Source organism: Microchirus variegatus (assembly GCF_963457635.1).
Source record: "Microchirus variegatus genome assembly, chromosome: 17".
In the NCBI taxonomy this organism is placed as follows: Eukaryota; Metazoa; Chordata; class Actinopteri; order Pleuronectiformes; family Soleidae; genus Microchirus; species Microchirus variegatus.
The window spans coordinates 21,361,176-21,386,148 of NC_139818.1; the positions used below are offsets into that span (position 1 = coordinate 21,361,176).

The 24,973-nt window shown below is 39.7% G+C and overlaps 1 protein-coding gene across 1 annotated transcript in view; it reads left to right on the plus strand.

Moving 5' to 3' along the window:
* Positions 1 to 3,950: 3,950 nt before the first annotated feature.
* Positions 3,951 to 24,973, plus strand: part of pemt (phosphatidylethanolamine N-methyltransferase) — a 52,225-nt gene continuing 31,202 nt past the window's right edge. Inside the window, exons 1-2 of the mRNA XM_083903436.1 lie at positions 3,951 to 4,181; positions 6,333 to 6,440. Coding sequence (XP_083759562.1) covers positions 4,089 to 4,181; positions 6,333 to 6,440 — 201 coding nt within the window. The 5' untranslated portion in view covers positions 3,951 to 4,088. The remainder of the gene's footprint in view (positions 4,182 to 6,332; positions 6,441 to 24,973) is intronic.

Below are 24,973 nucleotides of genomic sequence, written 5' to 3' on the forward strand. Positions count from 1 at the left end.
TCAATAGGTTTGAAGTGTTCCGTCTGGAAAAAAAATGAATCATCACGTTGGCTGTGAAGAGCTCACTGTGTGCATGAATGAACATGTCTCTCTCTCTCTCTCTCTCTCTCTCTCTGTCGAATAAAGACATGAGATATCAAAATAAAAGACCAATTTCACCCCTAGAGTAGAAAAGACGCATCAAGAACACACAGAAAAAACAGTCACGTTGCAACACACACAGGAAAATACACACTTTACACTTTATTAAAGAGTGTCCCACACATTTTTAAAAACACGGCCACGTCCTGTGTCCGTACACCTGCTGAGGTGATTGTGACTTCGTGAACGATTCGCTTCTGTAACGCGGAGTCGTCAAACAGACGCGGTTCAGCACTCGGCGGCGGCGCGATTGTGTCCATTAAGCTCTAATGACAAACTTTTGACTCAAGTCATGAAAGCGATGAGACAGAGTTCACATGCGTGTCACATGATGGTGGACAGAGTACGCGTGGATAGTGTTTCCAATGTCAGTCGACAGGCTGTTCTTCCGTCTCGTATCTTTTTCCTCTTCTTGTTCGGTTCTCCTCGCAAGGTCGTAAATGTTTGCAATTATGTGTGAACCCAACACACACACACACACACACACACACACACGCATTCTTGTACTTGCTGCATACTGAGGACCAGCATTTCCACTTTATAAATCAACACAATTACAAATATCTACTTCATGAACGACATCTAAAAAAAGAACTACTGGTTGCAGTACCATAAAATGTCTGCAGGCGGAGCCCCAGAGCAAAGCATTTTTGGTCCAAAATTTGACAAAAACGTCATACTATACTATGTCGACCAAAATGTAAAAAAAAAAATGTACCAAAAATTTTTGGTCCAAAATTTGACAAAACCATCATACTATAGTATGTCGTACAAAATATGAAAAAAAAAATTTGACCCAAAATTTTTGGTCCAAAATCTGACAAAAACGTCATACTATACTATGTCGACCAAAATTTTTTTTAAAAAAGGTACCAAAAATTTTTGGTCCAAAATTTGACAAAACCATCATACTATAGTATGTCGTTCAAAATTTGAAAAAAAAAATTGACCCAAAATTTTTGGTCCAAAATCTGACAAAAACAACTGTACTATGTCGTCCAAAATTAGAATTGTTTTGTTTTTTTTGTTTTTTAAATTGAGTATAGCATGTTATAGCAACCTAAGAAAGTGATTTCAATGAAAACAAAGTGAGGACTGGCCAAAATGTCCTCACTTCGTAAAAATGACCTCACTTTGTTGGTTAAAAACCCTCATTGGTCCTCAGTATGCCACAAGTACAAGAACACACACACACACACACACACACACACACAGATCTCCAGCTTAACCCACGGAAAAGCAAACACACACCGAGCCGGCCGTGTGAATGTTTAACTGTGCGTGGAAACGGTTTGTGTGTCCTGCAAACGGAACAGCGCGTCGACGAGTGCTTCTCCGGGACACTTGATTATGTGATCGGTGCATATGGCAAAAATATGATATTCTATGTTCCTGTGTGACTAACCGCAGGAGTAGATCCACAGAAAGGTCTTTGCACGACATGCAAATAAGTGGCCACTTTAATAGGCACACGGGGGAGGGCATGCAATGAACTGGCATTAACTGGTGTGGTCTTCTGCTGCTTCCATCATCTCAAACCAGTCTGCTCATTCTCCTCTGACCATTTTACCACTCGCTATGTGTTGTGTGTGAAAATCCCACTAGATTAATGGTTTCTGTCTGTGTAAAAGCAGGGTTTAAAACCACTTTAATCACTTTTCCTCCTCATTCTTATGCTCTTCTTTGAACGTCAGCAGGTTCATCTCGACCGCGTGTCCTATTAAAGTGGCTCATGTGCTTTGAGGCTGAAAGAAATGATCAATATACTGAAACATTGCAATATTTCATGGTGTGTGATACTGTATTGATTATTTGATGTTCTGTATATATATATATATATATACATATATGTAAATATATGTATATGTATATGTATATATATATATATATACATATATATATATATATATATATATATATATATATATATATATATGTAAATAATCCAGACGGTTGGTTTTTTTTTTGGTTGTATTTCAGCCTCCAAACCACTAGTTGGCAGGCTTTTGGCCATTTCACTTATTTTGTGCGTAAAACAATGTTGTTTTTTTTACTATTTGGGGGAAAATTAAGATATAGCTTAACTTACAGTATCCCAATATATTGTGTTTATATATACATATATATGTATATACATATATATACGTATATATGTATATATATTGCACTATAGGTGTGTGTCTCATAATTAGAAATACTTTATTAATTTTTCTGGGGTGAATCACAATCTTTAAAAAATGTAATATCCTTTTATATATATGTATATATATATACATATATATATATATATACGTATAAATATACGTATTCTTATGTATATATATATGTATATATATATAAATATACGTATTCCTATGTATATATATATATATATGTAAATATATTTATGTATATATACATACATATATATATGTAAATAATCCAGGCGGTTGTTTTTTTTGGTTGTATTTCAGCCTCCAACCAGCAGGCTTTTGACCATTTCACTTATTTTGTGCATAAAACAATGTTGTTTTTTTACTATTTTATTTTATAAATAAGTAGACCTCAGTAATTAAGTGTTGGAATATGCTATGACAAAATACATGCGCGCACAATTATGTAATTATAATATAAATAATAATTATATTAATTAGTGTATGTATAAGATTAAATGAATATTCAGAACAAGGCGTGGACAGATTGATGAATATTATGAAATATACATGTGGTGTTTATTTTGCTTCTGCAGCAGCAGGTTGTCATAGTAGTAAGGGAAGAAGAAGAAGAAGAAGAAGAGATAGTGTCTGAGGTTCAGCTCTAATGTCCGTGTTTTCTTTCACACGACGAAGACCGTCGCCGGCTGATGAACGGACTGAATGCTCGGTCAGGGAGCTGTGATGCTTTAAACGCTCGCTCCATTTCTCCCTCCACATGGGGCATCTCCCACCTAAACCAGCGATTCAAAACAAAACAGCGGGGCGGCGGGAAAAGAGGGGGAAAAAAACAAGGGGTGAAATGTAGTACTTTAATAATAAAAAAAAACGGCGTTAATATAGGACACGAGGGAGGAGAAAACAAGAACAGGAAGCAGATGGTAAGAGGCAGGAAACTGTATTAGTTGTAAAAGGAGAGACAGTAGATAAACAAGAGGAAGAGGAATATTAATGAAGAAGGAAAGAAGGAGAAGAGGGCAGGTAAGGAGACGGAAAGGTCAACAACAGATGGAAGGAGAGAAGGAAGGAAGGAAGGAAGGAGTGAAGGGTTGAGAAAAGGAGGGTAAACATACATGAGGAAAGAAGGATAAAGAAGTGAAAAAACACATAAACAAAGGAAGAGAATTGAAGGTGGAGGAAAGAAGAGCCAAAATGGAGGGAGAAACTATATTATTAAAATTATATATATTATTATTATTATTATTGTTATAATATACTTCTTATATAATACTTATATAAAGAATAGATAATTTAAATAGTCGTGTGTGTTTCTTGTTTGGTTTTACATAGAAATATTAGCTTACATAATGATTTATGATTAGCTTGACAACCACTTCGGTTAGCTTGACAACCAGTGTTTGACCAGCTGCAGGTGGATAACAGTTACATAAACACATGTTAATAATGATAGTAAAATAAAATTATATGTAATTAATGTAAATAAGTAAATGTAGGGAGCTTCCTGGTGTAGTTTCATACAGCAGGTGCCATGAAATTGTAATTAAGGAGGGGGGGAAAAGGTAGTGTGAAGATATGTAAACACGGCAGCCAAGTGCTGCCAACTACTCTTCCCAGAATGCACTGCGCGAAGTTAGCGTGGACTTGTGCAGCTGTCAGCGGACACTCATTGCGCCCGTCCATGTCCCCCCTTTATCGCCAGGGATTGAGAACTTCGCCCTCGGTGTTGCGCAGTTTTCTGTGTCGCAGGTGAAAAAAAAAACATTCGCTTCCGTGTGTGTTCACTGATGTGACTGAATGAGCCTCAGTGACGGCGATAATCCGGAGGGAGCTCGTCCCCCTGCGCCGCTCGACTGCTGCGGAGGACTCAACAACGTGGATTACTCGAAGGTAAAAAGCGTCAAACACAACATTGTGGACTCTCCGTGTTTCTCTGACCCTCATGCACGACCACGAAAGTGTCCCGACCGCCTGCGACTCTCGGTTTTACTCGGTTTGACTCGTAAGTCAACGAGTCTGAACCGCTTCGCAACCGGAAGCCTGAGGGCTTTTCAAAATAAAAGCACGCCACACGTAGCTTTATTCTGTCTTGGCCAAAGCATAAACACACGTTAATGGTTTAGTAATACATTTTTAATGTGAATACAACATTTGTAATAATATGTTCTTTAATATTTTCAACCATTTAGAGATGATTAAACTTAAAGGTCCAGTGTGTAACTTTTAGGAGACTTAATTATTTTTTCATAGTTTTTTGAAAAAAACAAAAGCAAAAACTTCATTTTATGCAACTCATGTGTAGTTTTTTTTTATTTCTATTTTTATTTCTTCCTCCAATTTCTGATTATGAACTTACCAAGAACCCAAACTCCATATATCCATGTGTCAAACTCTATATATCCGCTTTACTGGTGCCATATTTCTATTTTCTCTATTGCTGTCTTATTGTGGAGCATATATATAAATATCCATTATTGTTAGATTTTACCTCTCACTTTTGCATTCAAAATATCAGTTTTACACACATTTTGCTGCATTTATAGCCATATTCCTTCATAATTACGTTTCACGATGCAAACCATGATTTGTATTTATTATTTATCTATTTATACATCTGCCTACGCTCCACTGAGGTAAATCTTTTTGATCTTATTTTGCCGCCCGAAAAAACGTTGTTTTCAAGACGTCAACAAACAAGCTTTAAAAATAAACCGATTTCCTCGAAAGCCCTTCAGCAGTGAACACTGGACCCGTCACGTTGTGTTGTTTTTACTTGCCTCTCTATCAGAGTTGAGACATAATTGATTCCAAAATAAAATCACGGCCAGCAGTTTATTATAAAATCACAGGTCGGTCACAGTCCCGAGTGTGAGAGGCTTTATGTTTCTTGTGGCTGATTTATTTTGCCCCCTCAGGCCCCCCAAAACCTTTTTAAATTTGATTCACCTACCGCAAAACAAAGTGAGGACACTGTCCTGAAAGACGCTGTGTTGTCTTTTCCATCTCTGGCGTCATAGGATTAAAACTGGAAAACCACACAGAAGCTCTCAGCGTGTTGAGATTGTTGGCTATTGAGCAATGTTTTAATAACAATAATACATAAGATTTTATCACACGTTTATATTCACACAATCATATTTAATGTTGAGTTATGCAAGTATACATATGTATATATTTGTATGTATATAACTGTCTCGTTCCGTATCAAAACAAACACTTTATTTTGAAATTCTGTGAAACGTCATCATGAATATTGTGGATTTTTAAGGTAATTTCCTCTATAGTATGTCACTTTTTTTTTTTTCACAAGACCAAACCAGACACTCATTGGCCCCCAGGTCATTTGAGCTTGAGACCCCTGCCTTAAAGGGATAGTTTTTCATTTTAATTATTTTTCACAGTGTGATTGCATAACTAACTGTCACATGGTCGGTGCTAACACCACCACGTGTGTCAACCACTCACTTCTTACACCAAAGTCCAAATGAGGACTCATTAAAGAAATCGAGACGACTTTCAGATACATTCATACATCTAAATAGCCTTAATTGTAGGTTATTTGGTTTTATTTTGTAGTTGAAGATTGCACATTTAGTGCAAATTTGTCTACTGTTGTATCAATCACCACACTTGGTGCTTCACTTTGAATGTGTAAGAATAAATAAATAAAAACTAGCCTATTTTTATGATTTTACTTCCTTTTAATGTTAAAAAACACTGTTTTTTGGAGTTTATAACACAACTATACTATTCTTAATGTAATTTATCGTGTTAAATTTCTATCAATAATCAGTGCTTGTATCCCTGTGAGTTAAAAATGCTGATTTTCTCTTTGGACTATGGTGCAGGAGAGTCAGAAAAGGCAAGTTGATGATATCATTAAGCAGGTGTAGATCTGTTAAGAGGCTAAAACCAGCAGCCCTGGCTTTGTATTATCTTCCCACAGTGGCTTAATAATATCAGAAGATGGTAACAAAGGCCACATTTACACGATGACAGCCTTTTTGTCCACGTCTAATGTGCAGTTGTCGCCTCTCACAGATGGACCTGGCGCCGATGGAGGATTTCCTGAAGCACCTCTCGTTTCGAGACACCAGCTTTTGCATCGCCGTGATCGCCATTATCTTCAACCCGCTCTTCTGGAATGTGGTAAGAAGAACCGCTGTAGATGTTGCGTCTTTTGAAAAAAATGATCTCATGCAGCCTCAGACATCGTGGCCTTCGTCTTATTATGTAAGCTCGCTGCGGTCCAGGGGAAAATCAGGTTGACGGAATATACAAACGCTGCAATACGCGATTGACAATGCTCCCTACAGTTTAAATGTCGCCACTCATTAAGTCGCAGAACAACCCCATGATGTCTCATCAGACATGAACGAAACGTACATTTCTCTGCGCTCGTGTGAGCGTGTTGTGCAGTATTTTATTCAGCTAAGGAGACTCTGGGAACTTGAGCGTTGGCAGGTGTGAGTCTGAACACTGTGTCCACAGACTGACGCGGACTTTTCGTTTCATGGACTGTCTTTGACAGACCAAGGCAAACTGTCCTGAAGGTGTCCCTGAGCCCTGATTACACCGCCCTACCCCCCTCCCCCCCCGCCTCCCTGTCACACGGTGTTGTGTTTCACAGACACACAGAGATGTCTGCATGAATTTAACAATTTAATCAGCTATTGATGTTTTTTTTTTTTGTTGTTTTTTTTTCTTAAACCGCATTTCATCATCTGAAGATAAATCCTGATTGTGGTTGATAGCTAATGAAATGCACATCCCATTTTCTCCCTTTGTGGAATCAGTGTGGTCGTCGTGTTGACTCCAGTCCACTGTTAAAGAAGTTAAAGAGTGCTGATGATAGATTGTATATGAAATGGATTACATAACCTCTTATATTTTGGCAAATATCCATTGTGAAGGAAATATGGTGCTTTTCCATTATACAGTTCTAGATCTACTTGACTCTATATACATTTAGGCCCTGTCCCAACACCTCCCCTAACCCTACATTTTTGCCCTAACCCTAAAATTTGCGCGTTCACATGTAGCTGGGAGCAAGAGGAAGTGCCATTTTCCCCTTATAATCAACCCTCAAAATGTAGTGAGCGCTGATGCGGGCTTAAAACGAAAGTGAAAGATGAAATTACCCATGGTGCTTTGCAAATTCCGCGAGCCGGACAAAGATGGCGACCACATCTGCCGAGGAACAATTTCGTTGTAATGCTATATTTTCGCAAAATAAGCACGTTACAATGTCGAAATGTGTTGGAATATGTCGGTTTGCTATACATCCAAAGGACCGTTGAGCTTTGAACGCTAATGTCAGAAAATAACTGACGATTTATGAACGCAGCTAGCTAGCTAGCTTGTGATGTAGCTTTTTTACGAGGACGGAGAAAAAACGGCGTTGACGGAGAAAAACAAACGCAGGCAACGCAACAGCTGGATCCGCTGGCATTTTTCCTGAAAATTGTCAACATGTGACGTAGGTTAGCACGTTCGTTACGTTAACTACGCTAATTTGCATATAGTGTTGTCCCAATTCCATAGGGAAGCCACTTTCCCTCAACGAGGGAAATTTACGGTTGAGGGCACTCCAAACCAAGTGGAAATTTTAAGGGGGAGGTATTGCGACGGGGCCTAAGTATTTATGCTTTTTTACTACCTGCTCTGGCAAGGTTCCAAACCGATACTAAAATGCTACGTTAAAAGAGTGTCAGAGAGTGTCGTCACTGGAAGAGTCATGAGCGCGCCGTCCGACGCAGGAATCAAACCTAACGATGCCGAACTGCAGATCAGTTAAAATCCTGAAAACCTGCTTTCATTTAGTAAAATCTCCAATATTTAATAGAGGAGTCCTGGTGTATTTAGCGACAGCAACTGCTGAAAGCCGGCGATTGTGTGAGCCGAATCACGACGCCCCCCTTCAGTGTCCCCCCCCCCCCCGTTGCGCTGTGGTCATGCAGAACGGACTGAACTAATGATTACGTAACACTTAAAAACAACTGCTTTCCTTGTCACTAGTTTGTGCGTTTGTGTCACGTATGAAACGATTGATTATTCATGATTCAGATTCAGAAAATGTTATTATCCCAGAGGAGCAATTCAAGAGCAAAGAGCGGCACATTGAGGGATAGAATATAAGCTATCGAGGAAAAGTGGAGTGGATCTATGGTATCGTGTTGGCAGGAGAAGCTTTTAAGAGCGAGTGAAATGAATGCAGCATTCACAGCGTGTTGATCGAACAGGAGCAGTTAAGATGCATTCAAGAAACCTCGTAAACTTCCTTTTTTTAAAAATACACACAAATCTCATTAACCTTGTGATGATAGTTACACCACAATGTCCTATCTAAGAAAGGCTAAAGATTTTATACAGCTGTAGGAACTATTATAATCATGTGTAATCTTGGTACTTCCTTTGTCATGAAAACCTTAAGAAAATGCTTTGTATTTCGCCACATCCTATAAGTGCTTTAAAATCAAAAACCTGATTCTTGACAAGTGAAGAACAATTAACTAAGTGCATTTACATTTAGAGTTTTAATCAGCACAGATTAACCACAGATCACAACACTGATAAAACGTTTTTTTTTTACACTTAACCCACAATTACGTTGGTCGTTCAGGGTGATTATCATGAAGCTGCTGTAGCTTCTTGAAAATAAGTGTACAATCGCTTGATTGTATGAATTGTTGTTTTACATGACTCCAGATTGACCTTTTTTATATATAAATATTTACATCAGCAGACCATGTTTTTTTACAATTTCCCCACAATCGACCAACTATAAAGATCTTTTGTTTTGTTTGTTTTTATGACGCTAACTGAATGCCACACAGATTCGCTCGCACACTTTGGGATGGAAGGTGGCGACCTCTCTTACTCGGTTCACCATCACACCTCATCGCACAGACGCTCTCTCCTTGTACAGTACAGAAGATAAATGGCATCGAAAATAGTCTAGCACGTGATCTTAAATCACCCTTTTTGTCCATTGTGGTGGAAGATGAGCTGTAACTGGCTGTAATGGCGGGGGTTATTGAGGGAAACGTACTCGGTTAGACGGGTTATTAAGAAACCTCTCTTCTTGTTTGCTTGAGCCGCAGAAAGAAAAGGTCCCGCGCTTACAGCGTTTCATTAGATTTTTCATCTCCCGTTGATTTTCGAATGATTCGGATCACATGTCTTTTGCACGTGAGGGCTGACATGACGGCCGAGGGAGGGGTGAGTTTGAGTAGAAATACATCGAATTATGGCATTATTATCTTGCCTGGTTTGTTTCCTCTACACCTGCTGGAAATGATCTTTTCCATTTAGACTAATGACGTTTTGATGAACAGAAGAGGTAGAGTGCGAGTGTGTTTCGTGCCACACTGTTGCCTTGGTCCACTGGCGTCCATGTGCTGCATGTGCTCTGCTTTCACCTCAGTCCTGATGGCCTTGAAAGTAAAGTCTGTTCTTCCATTTTCTTTTTAATCGCCTGTTTTATTCTTCAAACGGCTGCTGAAATACAATTTGACTTTTAAGCTGCTAAATGTTTACATTTTAGATCATGGACTATAAAATAATAAAGGGTGAAGCATCTGTGTTTGCTTAATTGTGCCACTGAGAACAAGACTAGGTTGTTCTTAAAACGGGGGCTTAACATAGTGTCGTGACAAGATGAGCATTGCACACACTATTACACACACACACTCACTGACATGAAAGGCCACTCATTTACCCTTCCATTAAAAAGTACCATTATGTCAACCAGGACTGGTCCTCCTCACAACATTTACCCAGAAGACCCTTTGTCTTCAGCTCCTCCCATCAGATGAGCACATAAAAACATAGTTATTAAACTCTCTCCCTTTTAGATTCTCATTAATACTAACAAATATCCGTCAGATTCAAACCCGCTGATTAGAGAGTTCACACCACTGATTAAGCTGATTAATCTTTATGCATTTTTATGTAATACATATGAAATTTTGTTTTTGCTATTTCATGGATCTGTTAATCGTTTGGTCCATAAAATGTAAAAAAAAAAAAAAAAATGTGCATCAGTGTTTGTCAAACCTGGAAATTATGATGTTCTCGAATGTCTGATGATTAATTTTTTATTGATTTATTTGTGATGTGGCGCAAAGAAACCAGAAAATATTCACATATAATAAGCTAAACAATCAGAAATCTTGTTTTAATAATGAAAAGATTATCAAAATAGTTATCGATTACTAATGAGTAATCGATTAATACTTACATTTGGCTTTGACCCAGAACAGTCTTTTTGTCATTAATCCACAGAAGAAATACAATATCGAGATTGATTGATTTTTGTCCATATCTTCCCCAGCCCTAACTGCAAACAAGATGAATTATTAAACATATTGTTTGACTGAAAACACAAAGACAAAGTGAATGGTACTGCTCACAAAACCCAGTTTATTCAGCCGTTTGATTGGCTATTTGGCTTTTTGCTGCTGCTGTATACACACAAACGCTCCCTCGTTCAGGTCTGATAATACTGTGTTACAGATGTTAAAGTATGCAGTGTACAAATAATGTTTGTGTTGGCAATGACCTAATTATAACACCAACAACTATAATACACACTATAAAGTGACTAAAAATGAGGACTTTTGTCCTCAAAAGGAATTTATGGTTCAGCAGTTCCCCCACACAGTGGATAACAAACACAGCAGACCATACATGCAATGATGTAATGTAGTAATGGTGGCCCACACTGTGCAGATGTTGCTAGGGTCACTTTATTCTGCCGAGAACCTGATTATCCGCAGGGTGAGTCTGATTCTGCGTCTCTGAAGAGGTCATTATGTCACAGTGTCGCTGGCACACTGACCTCCCTGTGTCACCAGCAGCAGTCATGGTGACCATCATATGTGTTTGATTTTAAAGCCAGAGTCACTTAAAGAATGTTTGGAATAACAGTTAAAAGTTGATCGTTCTGCCACACACACACGCATCTCGATTGGTGTATTTTCTAATGAATCACAAAGTTTGATATTGTGTGTCTCAGTGGCCCAAACATTGACTCATCCTCAGAGTCTTTAAAAGCCTCTGGAAAGAGCAGATGCTCTTTGTCACACAGTTAAATAACATATCTGTCTGTGTGTCATTGTACTCCTTATTCTCATGTCTTGCCATGCTGAGACTCTAACTGCACCTGGGCACTGAATGCAGGAGTGCCGGTGATGTCATATCCTCCCTCTCTGCGGGTTGGTCGTAGTGTGGCGCGATGCGTATCATGCAACAAACAGATCTACTGTCAATCTGCGCTGTAGCCACGCCCCTAAAAGCAGTCTCTATGATGCTAAATGGGACCATCATTTACAAAGGAGACCTGAAATGGACCTCAAACAAGTGATTGAGAATGATAAATTATTAATAAATGCTTGTAATTTAACTCTTTCTAACATTCATGACTTTAGAAATCCAGGAAATTAAGACCAAATGTGTGCTAAATATAAATTACCACTAGTCATATCGGTGAATTCTGAAGAAAATGGAAACTTTTTTCTTCTTTAAAATGTGTCATTTTAGTTTAATCTAATGTGCATTATTTGAAATATCTCTGTTATGGAGGCCTGTTTTATCTCTAAAAGAGGATTTATTTGTTTTTATTACACTGCCTAGATACCTGAATACATGGGAGGGACTCACAGATGCTGATGCACAGATTTAAGGCATTATAATTGTCTCTGGGTTTAAATGGAATACACTTGCTCAACGTTGTCTCTTCTTTATGAGCTGTAAATAACATAAAATAATACAACACAAGATTCTATCAGCTCAGAAGAATACTCTCAGGCTGCACTGAGACACTTTTCTAACTAAATGTGACGCAGATTGGCGTTTCTATCAACTTTGGTCATTCCGGCACTTCCGAAAACTCCACTGCCAACCTGACACCTGATTTTTTTTTTTTAATTAGGGGTTTTGAAAACTGTGTCTTTTATTCCAGCAGAGGAAATTAGCTTTTTTCTTCTTATTTTTTTTTTAACGGACTCTGACTGGGCATTGAATTGTTGACTTTTTGTGGTGTCATTTGAACATCCTGTTTTTTTTTTTTTGTAAAAGCTTTGTGATTTTGAGGAGTTAGGCTGTCTCTCAAAAAACCTCCATCATGGTTTTCAGCTCTGGTTGCATTCACCGTATGGGAGCCACTTTAGTTTTGTTGCTATTGTGAGCCATTTTCTTCACCTACAATGCATGTTTTCCCCTTTTTTATGTAATACAGTAAAGTACAGGGTGCTCGCGACCATTCGGAGCGGCCCACAGACTGTGTAATGTCTCTTATCCAACAGGTGCAATGCATCACTTCCTGTTTGTCTGCGCTGGTTGTGCACTATTGGTGGAGAACTGGGGCAAAATAGATATATACATGCTTCAAATTCATCAACCAGCATGATGACAATGTAAAGGTGTAATTCAGTGTCACATTATCAACACTGACTTTGTTGACTGTGCCACAGCTTGTTTGGAGATAAAGGAGAGCAAGTTTTGACCACTTAACAAAAGGCTCACCTCTTAAAATCTGTGATATCTTGAGAATGCATTCATGGCTTTATCCTGCCATCAGACAGACCTTCATTAGCCTGGAAACTGAAGATTGTACTGTACAGTACCACTGACTCTCTAAACTTAAAGCTCCCATCCACTGGTTATGGAGGTCTACTTGCATACATTAACTTGTTTTTATGGTCAAAAACCTCATAGTTGCTGCAACCCGAGCCGATAGAAATCTCTCCTCACTGAAGCTCTCTTCAGCCGCGCTGTTTCGGACCGAAATCTCACCCCCAGAAGACGGAACTGTCTTGTGATTGAAGTGACGTAATTAGCACACCAGCTCTCAGAAGCGCAGTTCCCCCCTCTGGAACGGTGGATGCACTGCTCCTCATTATCAAAACATTGTTTTAACAATGTTTAAAAAAATGGCTTCGTCACGACTCCCCGCCGCAGTCTCTTTGACCCGGAGTCAGAAGACACTGAGTCAGAAGACACTGTCGCAAGTGAAACACCTCCACAACGGACGTTCTTCTTCTTCTTCTTCTGCGGTTCAATGTACGCAACCGGATGTGCTCGGATTATTGCCCGGAGCAGGAGGATCTGCTGTTCAGGAGACGGGATCCTTACGTCAGGGTACCAGACCGAGAATACAATAAAACCCAGCGTTCTCAGCAGTGCCTGACCTGTTTGTTTCGAAACTTTAGGGCCTCATAAACGAGGTGATGGCGCAGATACACACCAAACAAACGGCGTTAATTGGAAATTCCGTTCTATGGTCGTCTGGTTGTCTAATGGCGAGAGAAAAAGTGGTGAACACATTGTCCAATATTCTATTCTCTACAATTTTCATCACCGATCCTTCCGGCCCAACTCCTCCTCCTCTCGCCGTCTTCATTTCCTTCCTTTTTCGCGCTTCATCTCTGCTCCAATTCTTCCGCTCGAGCCCCCCTGCTGTTTGCTGCTCTCAGCCTGTCCTGCTGCTCTCATCCATTGTCAAAAGCAGGGTCAGTGAATTACACAGTAGTGATTGTCTTTTTTTTCCTCTTTGTTCCCCCTGCATGACGAGGCTGTCGCCCGTCTTCGGGGTTCTTATCGCTCACTCAAACGTCTGCGTGTCTCATTCTTTCTTACCCAACAGACATTGTTTAGTCTGTCACATTGGGGTCCACAGGCATAAATTGAATAATAAGCCAAAAAAAAGCTTGTGAAATGGGGTCATCGGCTGTTTTTTTGTGGTTCACCTCTCCAGCCAATTGCCCGCCTCGCATACCATATTGCACCACCTGACATGAAACCAGCCAGAGCGATAAAGAGACAAGTTAAACTTCCGGTTTGTGATTCACCAGACCTCTCCACATCAGTGGGGCCATCATCATCGTTGTTGGTGGGAATACTTCTTCTGTCAATCATCTCCATTTTAGACCAACATAATACTATCCATAAAAAAAGCCATTAGAGGTTGACTCTATTGGTTTTTATGTAAGTCGATGAAATAAAATGACCATAATATTCCCCAGTGTGATTTCAGTCAGTGAGCATTTTCCCGAGGATTTTTAGCGCCAAGTTGGTCGTCTTCAATACACCATGATATTGTCAATATTAGTGAATGGTGGCCACTTTTAGGCCAATAATGCACAGCATGTATTGCGACAAGAACACAATGTGACTGACATGGTATCGGATGGAGGTGAAGGAGCTCATTCAGGCACCCACTCTTCCCGATATTGTTTCTTTTGGTCTTCAGAAAGTCGGCTCTTCAGCTCACAAACCAATGGGTGACGTCGCGGTGAATTGCCACTCGAGGAAGACGGAGGACGGTGACTCACGATTCAATGTAACTCACTCACTGTTGACTTTTCCTGGTTATTGTTGCTAATCGGGAAAAAAAAAGAAGCATTTATTTCATTTAGTTTAATCTCTGATGAGTGAAGTTCTGCTGTGACCTCCAAACATTGACGAAACAAAAGAGTTGACAAACTTCAAAGAAAGACGAGATGTTGGTCCCACCTAAATGCGTCAAGTTCATTCAAACATGTACCAAGTTTATCCATCCATCTACTACCGCTTTATCCTCCAAAAACACGGGGAGAACATACAAACTTCCTGCAGAAAGGCCCTTGTTCCGACAGGGTTGCAAACGTGGGTCTTCTTGCTGAACTGTGCAGGATTTTCACCCTAATTTAACTGTTTTGGAGTGGGTTGAATTGCTCGTTGCGTGGAGAGTGGGGGTTGTCTCTCCACTCCCCCTACTGTCTGTTAGCGGAAAACTAGCATTGCAAGATCCAGGCTGCAGACCTGGAATCTGGAGCAGAATCAGGCGAGAAATCTCGCAAGAAAGTCAAGGCAGCGATATCATTATTTTTGGACGTTCGTCGTGAGAGAGTCAGCGAAAAAGAAGTAGAGAAAACTGTTGTCAGATCACGTGAGAAAGAGGAAACAACAGTCTGACCGCACGATGGGCCAAACACGGACAAAAACGCTTTTTCCCAATGCAGAGAATTAAAAAAAAAAGAGAAGGAAGCAAATCTGTGTTTGCCGGTTTCATTGAGCACAAATACGAAACTTTTACGACAGTGAGGATAAAGCGGTAGACGATGGATGGATGGCCGTTCACGATGGTGTCCTAAATATACATTAGGTACTCCACCAAATCTGTAGGCGGAGCTTGCAAAGTAAGCGCCTTTAAGTGCTTTTTCAGTGCAGAAATTCAAGCACGACCCTTCCTTCACACACTCGGCAAACAAAAACTGGTTTATTTAGATGGAGATTTGGATGCATGTGCTACAAATCAGGCAAACCCACCGTTTGGCCCTCATATGAAGTGCTGTATAAGAGACCTTTTTAGAATTACAGCGTGTTTATCACATTGGTTTCATTGCTACCATTGTATGGAACAATTGAACGAAGCACGAATAATGGATCCGCGCCGTGGACGTGTCCTCGCTCACACACAAGGCTCAAACTAGGCCTTTAACAGTTTCTCGTTATGTGATCCTCGGGGTCATAGACGCGCAACTTTTTTAAGCTTCAGCTCCTGACTCGCAGTCGATTCCTGCGTGATAGCCTTGTGATGAGTTTCTAGGGTTTAAACACGTTCACATTGCTTTTGTAATCTGTGTGTGGTTTTTTTTTTTTTTATTAGTTCCTATCAACACAAATCATCAGCCGCTTACATAAGCGTGTCTACTCCGTCAGTGACACTGAACTTTTGTCCTGCAGTCATAAAAGGGTCTGTTTAGCTAAATCACAGCCTTGCTTTTCAGCAGCTGATTTTGTCGTGCCATTTTTTGTTGACATCGTTTTACCACACAAGGTTATGTAACCAGGTAAATATTTTTTTAAAACTGCTCAGTATTTTTTGGGCTACAATAAATGAATCACCAACAGCTTCTAAGAAAGTGAATATTTTCTGGTTTCTTTGCTCCATATAACAAACAAAAAATCAATAAACCTTGACATTTGAGAACATTGTCGTTTTTTGTGTTTCATCATCATCATCATCATCCAAGAGATTAATGTTGCATCCCTGAATAGGATTATTGAAAAGACTCTCTGTGATGCTTCCATTTTGTTAAAACATCCTGTAATACCTTATATACATGTTCTTTTACATTTAATTTTATCAATTCAGCTATAGTTTGCTTTCCTTAGTTCAATAAAAGTAAAAATAACCATTTTTCTCTCAGGCCTTTTGACTTTTTTTTTTTTTTCAATTAAATGTGTGCACTTTTAGTTTTTCTGAAATGAGTCATTGTGATGGAGTTTGCACTTAAAGTCCTCGGGTAGAAAAGTTCAAGCCACAAGTGAATTTAAACCTTTTTTTCATACACGTTATTTGCATCTTTGAAATCCCTTGCAAACTTGTTTCCTGGGCAACAGTAACAGGAAATAAGGCACATGATATGAATTAAAACAGATCAACATCAACAGATGTGTATTTATATATAGACACTGCTCAAACTCACCTTTATGAATAAGTGCAGCAAATCAATATCAATATTGATGACGAAAATGTACCAAAAAACGTGCAGTACCTTTATACTGTATAATTTAAATAGAATATTATAATAATAATAATAATAATGCATTATATTTGAAGGCGCCTTTCAAGACACTCAAGGTCGTGTATTAACTAAACATTAAATACATGGAAATACACACAAATGTATGAACTTAAAACAAGTAATCATGATACTGTCCATAAAAATTATCAAATTTGTCTACTTTAAATATTAACATCATCCAAATGACATCAGTTTTCTGCAAGGCAACAGGTTGCCTCAGCCTCAGCAGATACCTTAACATTAGCAAAGTCAGATCTGGTGCTAAATGAGACAAACGCATTAGATAAATGTCACGGTGACACCGAGGCTCCGAGGGGAGCGGCGGTTGGCCCCCGACTGCTCAATCTCCCTCGTCTGAAGATGACATCTCAGCTGGAATCGAGTGCGCGTCAGGCTTTAGATAAGAGCGTGTGGGAACAGACTGTGTAACCGCAGCTGCACGAAGGCTGCAGCGCAAGCGCCTTTCTGCTGACCTTCACTTAAATAATAAGGCGGCGGGTTCAGCCGCGAGAGGCTGGCTTGAATAAAATTGTTTGAAATTGCTTTGAATGATCTATTTTTGAAGCCACTGAAAAGGGGGGGGGGGGGGGTGACTTGCAAACTGGAGCGTCTGATGTGACATAAGTCTTTTATTCCGTCGGAATTGTTATTCATAGCTTAAAAATAATCACAATGGGTGCAACAGAGGCGGATACAGAAAAATGCCAAATTTGATACAATAGAAACATCCATAAAAAAGTTAAAAAAAATGTTTTAGGTTCTTTATTAATTATTTTATGGCAGCAGAATACACAAGGTGTAAAATGACTGATATCAGTGTCGTTAGATACTTGAGGTTGTGATATCAGTAAAAGTGATATCTCGCTATCCTTTGATATGCCATATCATCGTTTATTCAAACTTATCCTAAATATGTTGCCACTTTATCTACAACGTAGAGATAGCATTGCTGAGATGGACCTTGATTGGTGTCATCTGGGCAAAAAAACATCCAACTGTGACGTTATATCGACGATAATCGGTTCGAAGCTTTTTTTGTGATTTAAACAAGATTTCTGATTGTTTCAGCTTCTTAAATGTGAATATTTACTTCATTTCTTTGCTCCGTATAACAAAGAAATCATTAAAACTGAATCATTTTGGTTTATGGACAAAACAAGACATTAGAGGACATCGTCATTTCCAGGTTTGACGAACGCTGAACAACAAATTTTTTCAACATTTTCTGCCATTTTATGGAGCAAATGATTAATCAATCAAAAATAATCGTTTTTTTGCAGCTCCATAACAACCAATTCAAATAATTTCAATTGGGTTGGATTCATTCATTTCATCTTCTAATGCTTTATCCTCCACCTGGGGGTTGCTGGTGCCGTTCCCAGCTGACATGGGGCAAAAGGTCGCCAGTCCATTGCAGGGCAGCATCGAGACAAACACCACAACCATCCACTCTCACCTCTACGGTTCATTTAGATCGTCCAATTTGCCAAATCTGCATGTTTTTGGACTGTGGTAGAAAACCCATGAGTAGAACATGCAGAAAGACATTAGGTCGTGAACCCAGTGGAGTGTTAACCATTACAAAAACCATGTGGCTGGAGGTATATCACGAGTTTAAGATGACGTCTCGTCCACCGCTGGAGATCACGATGTCTACTGAATCTTCACTCAATCATTCTCTCTTTCTCTCGCTCTGCTCTTGATGCCGAATCACAGCTGAGACCACGATGTCCAAAATGTCGGCACCCACAGAAATAAATGGAGAAAAATGGCACACACAAAATTGCTATTGATTTACAACACAAAAAAAGTGGAGCCCCCATGTTGCGCTGTCTTTCTCGCGTGGTCCAAAAGCTCCCGATTCTGCGCAGGCGCAGAACAATCAGCTCAGTAAGTCATCGGCTGCTCGATTGTCAGACGGACAATCAGAGGCAGGGACGAATGGAGAAGGAGATAAGCGTTTCATTTCTCAAAGAGGCTGGAGAGAAAACGTGATGTGGTGTGGCGAGGGAACCAGATAAAGACCAAAAGTAAGAGTGCAATGTGATGTCGGTGTGACCTTTCTCAAAATCGCTGGTTACAAACTGTAAAGAAAGACGAGAGATGAAATGATGACACACGTCTCCGTAATTCATGTTATGGAGCAGAGATTTAATCATTTCAAGTGTTCCCCTCCCCACACTTTGACGTATAATACTTATTATTATATTTACATTCTGGTTACAGTCAGTTTTGCAAGCTGAAGTTTTGTGAAGATCGGACAAAATGTGTTACCTTGTGTTAAGGGTTAGGGTTAATAATCATGGCAACATACCATAAAGTTAAGGCTTTTCTGGCTCAGGCCCTGGGAACCATTTTAAAAACTACAAAGATTAAGGGTACACAATTTTTTACAATAAATTGAGAACAAAGCAGTTGGGTCAAGTTCATCATTTACTGAAATGCTTCATATTAAAAACCATTTCTGTAAAGCCATCGATTAATTTCCAGGACAAGAGACGTTGCGTTTGACTTCAGACTCTTTGGTTCTCATGGTGTCATTAAAGCTACTGGCAGAGACTATTTTTATGGGCTGACGCACAAGTGTTGCACACGCGGGAGCGAGCCTCTTTGCCGCGACACAAATTTAATGGCACTTATATTTAGGCTGTTATTAACAAGGTTGCGTGAGTCGAGGAGCGTGAATTAAAGTGTCAGAGTTTGTATGCCGCTTCTGTGTGTGTTTGTGTGTTTGTGTGTCAAATCTGTGTCAGTCGGTACAAGGAAAAATGTATTAGAACTTTTGCGAATGCTGAATCAAGTGCGCAAGTCCGTGTGGGCACGGATGCATTAGTGTAATACGTGTGGAACTTCTTCTTCTTCAAAACGGCTATAAAACCAGGACACTGCTCATCGCCATCGTTATATCAAAATGTGACACCCTGGACTTTTAGGCCCCACCCCTTATTAACAGTTACTACGGCTACCAAACATTCCACATGAGCACTATATGTCAATATACAATAAAAAACAGCTGCAAATCTTGAAAAAGCAGGCTTATTATTTTCTAAAACAGATGAAAACAGCAGAAAAACAAATTTTGTCATTTTCCTTTAGCGTCGGCTAATGTCCCAATATCATTCTACAACCAAACTAATTAGCCTCAAAACACTGATTAAGTATAACCTGTTCTTTTTGAGCTGTCGGACTAATGCTGCGTTCCAATTTGAGCTGACATAATGACGTTATCCCGAGAATAACAACGCTGAACATATGTAGCCGTACATAGTATTAGCTTTTTTTGTCCTCGGCAAAATAAAAGAGACTAATGGTTGTACATTTAGCTAAACGATTTAGCTAATATTGTTGTGGCTCGCTGGCGTCTTTACAATTATGGTGTCATTTTAATCACCTGTATATTCACACAAAATTGATGATGTAATGTGACGTGACGTTACCCCAAGAATAACAACGCTCGACGGAACGTAACACATGTAGGTCGTAAATAGTATTAGCTAGTTATGCAGTAGCTGTGCAGCCAAACTAAAGCTAGGTAGTTATAGGTGTAAGCTAGTTAGTGAGGCATGCTAGTCTTTTAGTTTTCCGTTAGTTTAGAGCAGACTTTTTTTTTTGTCCTCTGCAAAATAAAGAGACTAATGGTTGTACATTTAGCTAAACGATTTAGCTAACATTGTTGGGGCTAGTTGGCGTCTTTCTAACTATGGTGTCATTGTAATCTCCTGTACATTCCCGCACAATTGATGATGTAATGTGACATTACCCCAAGAATAACAACGATGAACGAAACATAACACATGTAGCCTTACATAGTATTAGCTAATTATGCAGTAGCTGTACAGCTCAACTACAGCTAGGTACGTGTAGGTGTAAGCTAGTTACTGAGGCATGCTAGTTATTTAGTTTTACATTACTTTTTTTGTCCTAGGCAAAAGAGACTAATGGTTGTACATTTAGCTAAATGATTTAGCTAATATTGTTATGGCTCGCTGGCGTCTTTCCAACTATGGTGTCATAGTTATCTCCTGTACATTCGCACAAAATTGATGATGTAATAAGATGTTTTTTGGGGGGTTTAGTATTCAGTTTTATACTGTAGATTAGGTTAAATGCAGAGTGTCGCTCTTATTACAAGCCACTCCTGTAACATGTGGAAAAACCCAAAGCCTCCTGGTTACAGTTACTGTTATGAGTGTAAATTCTGTTTTCTCCCAGTTTCACTTAATTGGGTTTATAGCTGCCCAGTGTAATCAAATAATCCAGTAGCTCCACCAACGTAATCTCCACTCTGCCCTCACAAGTAGAGGTTAGCCTCACTTGAACAAATAGATGCCATCCGGTTCATGCATTATCTAGCAGCATGCATGTGGCGATGAAGCCGATAGAGCAAACAACGTATTAAATATCAGCCAGTCTTCTCCTGCATATGGAGTGAGTCTCGGTCATCAGGTCTGTTCTGCCCAGTGACCTACATCTCTGAAAACAAGTGCTGTCCACCTCGTCTGCTGCAGGGACTCGATGTCTCTTGCAGCTGAAGCTGTCGCGCATATCATCATTAGGAAATCTATTAAGAGACATATTAAAAATGTGAATATCTGTATACTGAAGCTGAATCAAACTACGATTTAAGAAAAGAACAAAAACACTGCTAGTGCAGCCAGGAATCAAAGCATGTCTGGTTAATGCTGTTGAATTACTCATTAGTCGCTCTGGAGTTGTGGCCTCACAAGACTTTGATGCTGAAGATAACGGATAATAACAAAGCAGCTCTTTTATTAAAGCCATTATTGTCCATGTGTATTTATTTCAGCCAGGTGGTAAGACATGCTCAAATGGATATTCACGGCTTCGGCAAACGTCAAAGGATCGAGTTAATTTGCTCAATTCCACTGATTGCAATTGTGAGGTGACCTCACATGGATGGATCCGCGAGGAAATTAAGTTCAGCAGAGGAGTGATGCATGTCCTGCATGCGCACTGCTCTTATATTTTTATAGTCCTGTTTTTGTATTGCTTACGTGTCAGTTGTTTAAGCTAATGCTGCCATAACAAGTGTTTCTCATATATAACATCGTGAAAATGTCATTGTAAAATATGCAAAGATCACGAAAAAGCCAAATAACAATCATGAATCCACGCCGCTTCTTGATTTGGCGCGAGTAAACCAAGATGTTAGATGTTACGTACTACTGTCTGATCAAAATCATCTGACTGTGGATGTCTCAACACTGTAGATGAGTTTCTGCAGCAGGAGATAACCACAGAGCCTCAGTTGACCTGTCATATGTTGGGAAACTCTCCGTCGTTCCCTCCAGGGTTCAAGGCTTTCATGTCTGTCCTCGAGGCCTGTCCTCTCGTCCGCGTACAGTTTCACGGACTGCAAAAAGCCTGACCATTTCATGGCAGGCATATAAAGAAGTGTGTTGTTTAACCATGGTCACGGTGTGACTCGTGTTTCTGCACCTACAGGGCAACGCTTATAGTCGCGTCATTGTGCACATGACAAGCAAGGAACATTCTGATTCTGACATTTTTCCACCTTTCAAGTAGCTAATACATGTTTTAGTTTTTTTTACGACCTTGATAAGTTCCAGTTAATTCTGATGCTCCGACTGGAAGTAACGCAAGGACATTTGATTGCATAAAATAGGGCATTGTGGTAGCTCTGCAAACTGCATGACATCATTAACCAATGAAAAAGTCTGTTACCTTGAATATGAATACAGATTTAAAGTGCACCACTCAAAAATTATATAATATCATTATTTTTTATATATTGTAAGGCAGAAAAGCTATGTATTATATATAAGTAGTGAAAGAGGTGTACCTAATAAAGCGACTGTTTTGGCGTGTTAATTCCTACTGAATTGCACCATGATAACTACCATTTTTTGCTAACAAAAAAGCTTTGACAATTGGCCGCTAACACAAATATACGACTGAGCAGCCAATTTTCTGTTCTCAGATTTTGATCCATATTTAGACAAAATATTGAAACAGCATGAGCTGCCAGTGCTTTCTGCGCTCCTGTTGACAGGTTGTCCACAAAGCAAGAGGTATTTTTAATATTCAATCAGCGTTTCATGAATTGAGTGAGAATTTAATCAAGATGTTCCCAGTGTGCCTGTGATCCGCCTATGTTCTTGTTCTCCACGTTACTCCAGCTCTGACACATCATCACAAATCCTCGCATCAATAAACTTCTGTCTGTGTCTTTGGAGATTACACATTAAGTCACTAGATCAGCATAATCAGCTGCTGATCAGGCTCCTTAAAGCACAATTAAAGATTCAAACTGTATTCCTAGAGAGGTTAAAAATTAGCTAAATTTTGAAGCACAAAATCCTTTTGGACACTGTAGTGTCACATAGTGTCTCGATGTTTTGTTTTGCTCGGTTTGTGGCTGTTACTGCGGGTAATTAAGAAATACTGGTCGGGAGTGAAGAACGGAAAAGTTAGGGACGATTATTTTGGTACGTTTCCTGATGGAAACGCAAAAACCGAACCGTTCCACTCGAATCACGCCACAAGATCTAGTTTGTAATGGTTCAGTCATTGCGTTTTCGATCGAGAACAGTATCTTTACTTGGTAGGCGGCGGTGTGGGCTGTACCCGATGGCTGCGTTGGCGAGATACATAGCGTGATGGCGTACCGGTGCAATGACGACGAACGTCAACAACGAAAGGACACAACGGACTACAAAGGAGGACATCCAGCAGCTAATTTTTTCCTGCTTGGTTTGTGGCTTTCTGTCTCAACTAAAAGAGCCACAAAACGTTACCTTACCTTATTTCTTCTCAGATAGAACCAACTGAAATGGTATTCCTAATTGAAACGCGAGTCCACTCTGTGCTCAGCGTATACAATTAAGGTGCAATCTGGGTGTTTTTAACTTTGTTTTCCAGTTTTTGTTGCCTAAATGTTCGTCCATTAAGCAACAACAGACATCAGAAGGCCTGCCTCCATTATCCCCCCTTAATGTCCTGACTTCAAACCCATCCGAGTAGTGCCTGTTTCTTAAGATTGAAGTGCGTCGACGTGGGCCCCAGGCGGAGCCTGTTACCTAATCCTTGATTGAATTTGCCTTGGAGATCCACTTGTTCTGCCAGGCAGACGCTACTCCCCTGTGCTCTCCTTACCCAACACCTTCTGTTATTTCCATTTTGCCTGGCAATTTTGACAACATTATCAGTGGACTGAATGCAGATCACCTTTTTCAGTGAGTGGTTTTTATGCTTCGCTGTAACCTTTTTGAGGGTTTGTAGATGTGTTGAATCAGAGTAGCGGGTAGACTCCAGCTCCCATAGCTTGCACTAGGAATAGATTTAAGCAGTGACCTGGCGTAAATGGCTGACTCATATGAATGGTAGGGGGTGATAAACACACAGGGTTTAAACCTTTTAAAGAAACTTGTATCCACAGTTTTAAGTAAATGCAAATCACTTTTCAGGACAAAATCACCATCATATTGAAATTTGTATCATCACTACATTTTTTGTATATTGTACTTCTTGATAATTGTGTAAAATGAGTTACGTTGGACAATTATTGTACTCAATCTCATCATACTCATCTACCCATGTCTGAAATATGCATTGATCACTTGGGTACGGCGGTTAGCATCGTCAGTGCTACCTTCTGCACCTGTGATTACGACCAGTCTCGGCTTTAAAATGCCACATACCGACACAGGAGTGTCTTAACGTCATCTTATTCTATTTGCACTCACAAACATGTCGCCGGTGAGGCTCACACCGACCATTATTGCCTCCATTATTGTTGTTTTTGTTCCGTTTTCGTCCACCTCACTGTGTCCCAGTGTCTCGCGGAGCGGGCGTTTGAATGTATGAATCAGAGAGGGGGCTTTTATTTCGCTGCAGTGTTCTGTTTCTAGAGGTAAAAGCAGAGTAGAAGAGGTATATTTAAAAAAAAAAAGAAAAAAAAGAAAGAGCTGTACCCTGTAATCTCTGCCACAGGTGGTTTTTTGACTCTGCAGGGAACACATCTTGAAAACGGCTGTTTTCTTTTAGTGGATGTTCTGCTGCAGTTGCTAAAACACGGACTTATAAAGTTGTTTTTTCCCCTCCCTTGCCTAAATGTTCCCATGCTCT